Raw genomic sequence first — 8,779 nt, 5'->3', positions numbered from 1 at the left:
GCCCCTTCCCTTCCTGCTGCAACTCGTGGATTTCTCCCAGAAGCAAATGCCCTTCCTTTAGCACGCTCTACCCCTGCAACTCTCACTAGTTTGCCCTCATGCTGTGGTTTCACTGCAAAGCCTACATCTTCCCTAATAAAAAAATATCTTTTTGGCCCCTATCATCAATAGCAAGATATGCTGTTGAATCAAAACCAGAGGATTATTTAACTCTCTGTTTACTCCAACAGGAACGGATCAGAGAAGCTGTCCTTCGATGGGGAGCGTGTGTGAAGGATGCACCTTCCCTGGTGAGAAGGACAAGCTCCATATCTGTGTCAATATTAATTGTAAATTAATTGTAATTGTGCCAAAACCAAGATTCTTCCACACTTTCCCCCAAGTCACTCTTGGCTTTGACACTCAGGTGGTGTCTTCTGGCAAACCACTCTGCATGTGTGAGGACAGGAGATGGATCCTAGGATATAAAGTACTGTCCAGAGAAGACATATGAAACTAGTTTTCTTATAAAAGTTCTTTCTGTCTTTACCGTCACCACCAGAGGATCTGATCCTGCTCACACTGAACCCAACACCCCAACTCTCACCAAGTACAGTGGTACCAGACCTTTCAAAAATGGAGACACAATATATTTAAAGCACCAGGTTGGTAACAACAACAACAGAAGGAATGTCAAAATCACAGACACACATACATTTTAGGCACAGCAGTTGGTTTCCACTTTAAAGCAGATGAGGTGATGTGGTCCCAGCTGAAGCACTCTCTGTAATAACATTGTTTTGCAGAGAGGAAAATACTTATAAGGTTTTTTACCTGAATCCACACAGAAATATGGTAATCCCTGGCTAGTCAAAGCGCCTCTTTGGCACTAAAGGATGATGACCACAAAAAGGAGTGCTCAGTGAAACACCCCTCTGGATGTCCCCGACACAGGCTGCAGGGAAGAGGGCAGATGCTTTTTGAAGCAACCCGCTCAAAAAACCAAAATACAATCTTACGACATATTTTTGTTAACAATAGACACACAGATACATACAAACACAAGCGTTGTGCTGCACAAACGTGCTTCCCCCCTGCACCCCAGCTTAATGTGATTATCTCAGTGTCTTTCCATACACTTCATAGCAAAGATACTGCATCTACTGGTGGGAATCGGGAGAAAAAAATTTCTGGCTGAGAGAGGGGATTGGTGCAAGAAGTGGCACCCCTCTCCAGGTGGAAGGAAATTCCAGAGGCTTTCCTGTTCACCAGCAAACAGGGACGTGGCCGCTGGTGAACAATGAGTGTTGGCCTTCACTTCCACACCCCAGAAACACCACTCCTTCCACAAACTGGGCAGACCTTTTCTTGCCCCAGGCATTTCTTTTCTCCAAAGATATGGCCAGACATCCTCTTCTAGGTAGCTCCAGAGCCATCAAAGTTGTTACTGCCCTCAGGTAGGTGTAACTGTTCAGTAGATGAGGCTACGGCATCGTTGGTGAAGGGTCCCGTGAATGCATCTCCACCTACTTCAGTGCAAAGAGAGCCAGGGGAGCTGAAGCCACCTCCTGTGGAAGGGTGGGAAGAGACACCCGGTGCGTGGCAGCGTATCTGACTCCTCCAGCAACTTGCAACACCATCACCTGGTTAGACCTTTAACAACCCATTGCTTTTTGTGCTAAAAATCCGTCATCAGAAACGCAGGAACATAGGAAATGCCAGGTGACATCAGATCAGTGTTGTGGCTCCTAAACACACACAATGACTCCAAACCAAGGACCAGCACCTTGCAATACCAGCTGTGCATTGACACAGCTGCTCAGAGCTGTCAGCAAGGTCTCTGATCTTCAGAGAAGGGCTTTAGCCCCGTGGCCCTGAGTTTAATCCCTCACCCCAAACACCTATAAATGACACCCGTGGCAACACTCTTCACTTTTGTCATGTCTGATGCCTTTTAGCCTTCCTATGTTCTTGGCCTCAATGACTTCTGGAGGCAAGGAGGTCCTCCACTACCTACACAACATCATTGCACTGTACAGTCCATGTCCTTCTAGGTTTAAAACTCCAGGAGACTTGCATGAACCAAAAGAAAGTTAAATAAAGCCAGACCTCTACATAGCAAAGGAAATAAAATATTATATAATAACATAAGGTTAGTTTAAATTCATATCCGCCCTCAGTGCTAGGTAATAAACCAACCTGTATAAAAACATATTTTTCTCAAATAGTTACATCTTACTATATAAAAATAGCACTGTGAAAGCAAGCCAATCTATCTGTGCAAAAAAAAAAAAAGAAACCCCACCAGAAAAAGGCTCTAGGGAAGTAAGGGAAGCTCAGCAGTTTTCTCCAGAACACCAAAACTAACACTTCTGCAATATCCTCATACATTTTATTCTTTACCTGCCGTGGCTGGTTGGCTGTTTCACACAGTAATTATTTTCACTATGGAAAAGAATTGCTCCTAGCTGTGTGCCATGTGTTCTGTTTTTTTGAATGTTCCTGGCATTGTCCCCTGGCCTATCATTATTAAATTCATGTTCCATTAATTTTACTCATCTTCCTACTAGCCAAGAAACCTTCAGCACCCACAGAAGAATTAGAAGATGCCAGCCTGCCAGCATCTGAAGACAGTCCACAAGCCTTACTTGTATCTGAATCCACAGATTCCCCCCAGAAACAGACAGAAAGAAACCCAGCACAGCTCCCCAGCCCTCCGCTGCTCCCAGCTCCACCACCTAAGGCATTCTCCAAAATCACAAAGAGCGTAACAGGTCAGTCATGACTGGTCAGTAAAGACTTTTCCATCCTTTGCATGTTGTTCGCCTCCACAGCACTGTATATAATTCTTTTTTCTTACATCCTTTGTTAAGCCTATTGCCATAAACTGCTGTGAATCAGGGTAGTTACAATGAGTGAAGAGGATGCTAATGATTTCCATAAACTGAGCGGTCTGGTTGCCTGATAACAACGCACTGATCTTTGTACTTCACATATTTATCTGAATCTCTCAGGGGATTATTTGTTGTGAGTCTATTGCACTAAACACATGTAAAAGAAATCAAACCAACCGCAAACGTCTGCTGAATCAGATGCTCCTATCAATATGTCATAAAACACAAGGAAGATTTAAATGTTTTCATTACCTAGACTCCCGCCAGAGAACAGTACAACCAGGCTGAAGTCCATAGGTTCTGTGGAGGTTTCTGTCTGAAGGGTTTGCTCTCTAGAGAAGGTGTAACAGAGAGCTATGAACCTGGTCTGGTTACACAGAACACACATACGTGATCCACCTGGCTCCGACACCGCAACCCTCCCTGCCAGACTTCACTGAATGTTTCAAGAGCAATTCCCCTGGGCCGGATTTTCTAATGTATTGCCAATGTTGTTACATTTTCCAACATTCTGGCATTGCAGAAAGGGTGTTAAAGTGAATATGATTTTAGTTTGTTCTGATTTTAGGGCCCTACATATGGTAAAAGCAGTTTAAAGGGCCTTATTGCAAATTAGAATCAAGTCCTGACATCCAAATGTCAGACCAGTTGGATATTTAGACTTTTAAATGACAGCCATTATCTCAGCCCTGATTTGCATCCACACTCATCTACTGGCACAAGAACAGGGTTTTCAAAGTCACCAGGAAGCAAAATACCAGAAGGCATTGTGATCTGACCATTGGGTTTCATAGAAAACATTGGGGTTTTCAGTCCTTTTGAGGAAAAGTACAAGTATTTGTTTCCCATGGAAAATATCCATATTTTGCCCATGCTTAAAAGCTGTAAGAGTTTAAGTGGGAGCTGGATTCAAAATGGTATCATAATGCTTCTTGGGCACTGCTGTACAGATTGCCTCAACATTCTCTGCTGTGAGTCAGGCTCTACCCTGCCTCTTCCACCTTCCAACACAAACAGGCACAACCAGGACAGCCCTCGGGCCGCTGAGAAGGCCATGCTCTGGGGAGATGTAGGCTACTTGGAAAACCTGACCCACAGAGGGTAACAGATCACAGCTCCACCAGGCATATCCCAGCTTTTTGAGTCTAGATATTTTGCTGCTTAACAAAGTATTTCCTCTGACATCCAAGATACTTTGAGTTTTGTTATTCCATTCTCATCTAAATTTTCCATAAACAACAACTCTTAGTTTTCTCAGTGTCTCCAGTATCTATAGACCCTTTATCAATAGTGATAATACATCTGTTTGTTTTTGTTTGGATGCAGAGGCAGTGGTAAGTTAAGACTAAACAAATACTGTCAATGAGAAAAAGGGAATACAAATGTATGGGGAGAGAGAAACAAAGAGCAATTATGAAAGAAAAGGGAGATGCAGAGGTTGAAAAGCTCTTTTGTCTTTAGTTTTTTCCCCCTTAACAATGTTAGAGATGCTGTTAGCAGAGGAGTGAGGAATAAGCCAAGCACCAATTAATCACAGAGAGAGGGGGAACAGGGCAAGGTGCCAAGACATCACTTTGCAAGATTATTCACAGAACAACTGTCATTAGGACAAATAAGGTGTGATCTAAGGAAACTCTCAACTCTCGATATTGGCCCAAGCTGCAGTGAGGACAGAAGTGGCCCTTGACCTGTTCCAGGAACAAGCAGGTATAGAGATAACAGTCTCCTCCCCTCCTGCTTTAGGGTTGAGCAGAACCCAGAGTTCTTCCTCTGAGAAAACATGGACACCCTCTCTCCATGCAGTGGTATAAAGTAGCTCAAGAGGTGGTTTTTTTCATCGCCTCAGGCAATGATTCAATGGGCAATGATCAGTCATAAATGCACTCTGTGCATCTCCGCAGTAGCACATAATCAAAATCCCCTCGAGTGCTGGAAAGACATCTTTGCTCAGCAGAGGTTGGCTGGCCCCTGGGCACAGCACCCATCCTGATCAGCTCAGGAGGAGCTCGGGGTGGAAAGCGTCTCATTGCCAAGACATTGCTCACTGGGCACCTACACACTTGAAGAAATGTCCTCGTGCTTTCAGACATTTTCAGATTTCAGAGAGTATAACTTTTGGACAAGCTTGATCCCTGTTGTCTGGATGCAGAGAGAATTGAATGAAGCTCTGGCCATTGGTCAGGGTTCTGGGTTTCAAAGGAGACAAATGTGAAAAAATGCCTTCCAGAAATTAAGGAAATAGTAAGTTAGATCTTTCCTGGAATAACAGAGAAGATTGTAATAGGGATGTAAGTCTCCTCATTGAAGGAGAAATGTGAAAAAGAGTCCAGGCTTTAGTGTTGCTACTCTTAAAAATTTTTTCAATGTTCGATTTTGGTTATGGCTACAGGAGCTCCCCTTCCCACTTCTGCTTTTGCTCTTGCCCTCAAAAATCCTGCTCTCCAGACACCCAGCTCTGTTTCCAGCACTCAGAGTCCCCACCAGATTTCCAGCAGTGAACATGGACCAGTGTAGTTGGTAACTGTTATGCAGGATGCTGGGGCTGAGAGGAAATATTTGGTAACTGAAGTTAATAAGCAAACCTATTTTCATCCTCTCCAGTTTTCTAGTCAGTTACCCTGCTTAAGGATAACCAAGCCCTTTTTATGGGGGTATTTCAGGATACTCCTGGCCTGAGCAGAAGCTTTTCTCTGCTAGGAACTGAAGGATTTCTCTCCTAAGTAAGTGAGAAAAGGAAAATGATCTGTGAAAATAAGTTTGTACAAAAGCTGTACAAGCTGGGTCAGTTTAAATTCCTATTTAAAACACTAGGTGGCAACAAGAGAAAAGAAATACCCTTCTGTATGAAGCACTTGCATTGCCTTTTTACACCAGACTGAGCTATTGGTGTAAACACCACCATATGCCAGAGGCTTGGGATGGAGAGAAAAGGAAAGCGGAAAGGGGAAGAGAACTGCAGAAGAGAAAAACTCATCCGCATCTTTTTCAGGGCAGATGTTCAGATATCTTAAGAGTGTCAAACTATTACATTTACAACCAGGGAAATGGCCACTGTGTTTTGGACTCAGGTGCTGGGGAAATGTATATATCAAAGTCTAATTTCCAATAAAATGCTTACACAGCATAAAAAATATCTGAATCTGTGGGTAAAAAAGATTAGATCGCCCCACCTTTTTCCCTTCTTAGCGCTCAATTCCATATCTTTCATTTGGATTTCGTTTGGCAAGTCTTGTTATGCGAACATTATCCTCATATTATAATGATTTTGGCATTTCCTCAACTGGCATATGAAAGACAGAGGTCTAAGCTGTGCAGCAATCACAGAGGAGCAGATAATGATACTGGTACATTCTGTCCTGACTGAGAACCACAATACATAAATTTTAATACAGTCTGCCAGAGTCCAGCAGAGAAAGTGCTAGATTGGGAAGCCACCGCAGTACAAGCATCGGCGGTTGGGAGGAACAGTAGTGGCAACCCAGAATATAGCGGTGGGCTGGGAAAAAGGAGAATCTGGTACTGCGGGGAAAAGGGGAATGGGGGAGGCATCTATATTTCTAGATCAAAGATCTGGATCTGTGTAGTATAAGGCTTTTGAATTCAGGCAGTTACTCAGTTTAACCAGTCACCTCCTAGCAAGAACAAAACACCACCATTTTTCTCTCTTCAACACAACAAATTAATTGCACACTCTGTGTGCAAAAACCAAAGGCATTGCACAACCTCTCACCCTCGGTGTTTTGACAGCAGGAAGCGAAATAGATGACACAGCCATGAAATCTCCTCCGTCCACCATCCTGAAGAATTACGTCATTGTTGGTTCCTCCCAAATCTCAGGACAAGCTGCCCTCTTCCATCCCTCTGGCCAGAAAAGTTCCGATCCCCACGTCAGGGGACAGGTAACAACGCCAACTGGTTCCCCTCACCTGGCTGCCGTCCACCTGCCTTTACCTCCCAGCAGAGTCATTGAAGAACTTCACAGGGCTCTGGCCACCAAACACCGGCAGGACAGGTACGTACAGCCTCCTGGCACTATGGGTGCATAGAATCATAGAATCATCTAGGTTGGAAGGGACCTTCAAGATCATCTAGTCCAACCATCAACCTAACTCTGACAAAAAACCCATCACTAAACCATGTCCCCCAGCACCATGTCAACCCGGCTTTTGAACACCTCCAGGGATGGTGCCTCAACCACTTCCCTGCACGAGGACACTCATTCCACTAAATAATTTCTCTTGGTAAACCTCCCTAATTTGTTATTGGAACTTTATCTACTTGTACAGCTTGGGGTTGCCCTCCTCTTGATGCACTACTTTGAACTTCCATCCCTGGTTAAAGTGCTTAATTTGGCAGTTACTTCAAAGTTTTCCCTTTATAAGAAGGCTAATGTGACATGGAAGTAGGTTTTCAAACAGGTAGAATCATTTGATAATCCTCGACCTATTGCAAAAGAAAATTTGCTGACAAAAGAAAATTTACTGACAAAATCCCAAGTCAGAGTACCTAAAGCAAATCCTGCTCCAAATATCAGTACTGTACATATGAGCAACGCTACTATTTCAGCGTATGTCTCCTGGCTTATACACGAGCATATACGGGATCCATTTTTAATACAAATGCCTGTGTGGAAGTACACTGGGTACTTTCTCTGCTTTTTATTATAAGCCCTCCTGGGAATTGGAGGAGGACAGAGATAACCTTTTCCATCAGAGAGCTTTGGAGTTAAGTTGGTAACATTTCTCAATTCCATAGCCGCTATTCTCATGGGGAATAGATTCATAGAATATTATTTCCAGGCCCCGTTAAACCTTTGTCATGATCATAAAGTATCAGAATGGAAATATTTCATGCCATGTATGTTTTATATTAGAAGGACGTGCTGTGTGGGGTTTTTTTAATCAGCACGGTATAGCATGTGGCTATATATCAAAGAAATACATTAGCCACTACCCTTCCATACCTTATTTTTATGACAGATAGGAAAGTAGATCCATGTTAGCCATTCTCAACACAGTCTTGAGAATGCCATCCCACGTCCTCCCATGTTGAACTCTTTGCCCTGGCCTTTATAAGCTACGGGATGTTCTGCTCATCCTCATTTAATGATAAGTTCCTCCCGTGGCAATAAAAGAGTCTTTTGTAAAAACTGTGCTGTACACCTTCCACCCACAGCTTCCATGGAAGAGAAAGCAAAGGCTCTCCAAAAAAACGAGTGGATGTCCGTCCACCCAGAACATCGAGCATCGAGCGCAACAAGGAAAAGGAGAACTCGCTGAGTTACAGCAGTGATTCAGAAAATAAGCGGAACTCAGTTAAAGAGTCGGATGAGAACAAAGAAAACATGATCATGAACTCAGAACTCAAGGAAGACTCTGTTTTTTATCAGGATGAGGAAGTTTTGAATGACTCCATTATTTCTGGTAAGGAAAGTCACTTATTATAAAGATATATTATCATAGCAGAACAGAATGCTCTAAACAAGGCAGCACGCAACAGAAAATACTGAGCAGTATAAATCCCTCTGTTGTAACATCAGCTTTTTCAAGGAATCTTGGTGAAAAGCTAAAGGTAAATTTGAGTCATAGTGACTTGTGATGGTGTTTGTGTTGGTAGATACTGCACACTAAGATGATGTTTAGACTTATCTAAGTCAATGTATTCGTATTAGCTTTACCCTTGCAGCTGCTGACATACCCTTTGTACTCTGGGTCTGACCGGTAGCATGTGCACACACCTCTCACTGTCACCGAAAAGTGGGAGAGACCAATGAATCTAGGAAGGATCTAGGAACATCCAGAGAAAATATTTTAAAGAAGAAAGTTTCTTCTCCATTTGGTCCATTTTACCCTTTCTTGAGACATATGGGTAACACATTGTAAAATCCTGAGCAATTATTTGAGAGG

The 8,779-nt window shown here is 43.1% G+C and overlaps 1 protein-coding gene across 1 annotated transcript; it reads left to right on the top strand.

Annotated features, from left to right (window-relative positions):
- The first annotated feature begins 2,553 nt into the window (after positions 1-2,553).
- Positions 2,554-8,503, top strand: LOC106896122 (phosphatase and actin regulator 3-like). Its single transcript, XM_014955851.1, has 4 exons — positions 2,554-2,753; positions 6,624-6,885; positions 8,049-8,296; positions 8,490-8,503. The coding sequence occupies exons 2-4, from the start codon at positions 6,647-6,649 to the stop codon at positions 8,501-8,503; spliced, it is 501 nt and encodes a 166-aa protein (XP_014811337.1). The 5' UTR covers positions 2,554-2,753; positions 6,624-6,646.
- The last annotated feature ends 276 nt before the right edge of the window (positions 8,504-8,779 follow it).

Source organism: Calidris pugnax, unplaced genomic scaffold (assembly GCF_001431845.1).
Source record: "Calidris pugnax isolate Ruff unplaced genomic scaffold, ASM143184v1 scaffold287, whole genome shotgun sequence".
Lineage (NCBI taxonomy): Eukaryota > Metazoa > Chordata > Aves > Charadriiformes > Scolopacidae > Calidris > Calidris pugnax.
Note: the sequence above shows the minus strand (reverse complement) of the source record. Positions and strands in the feature narration are given on the sequence as shown.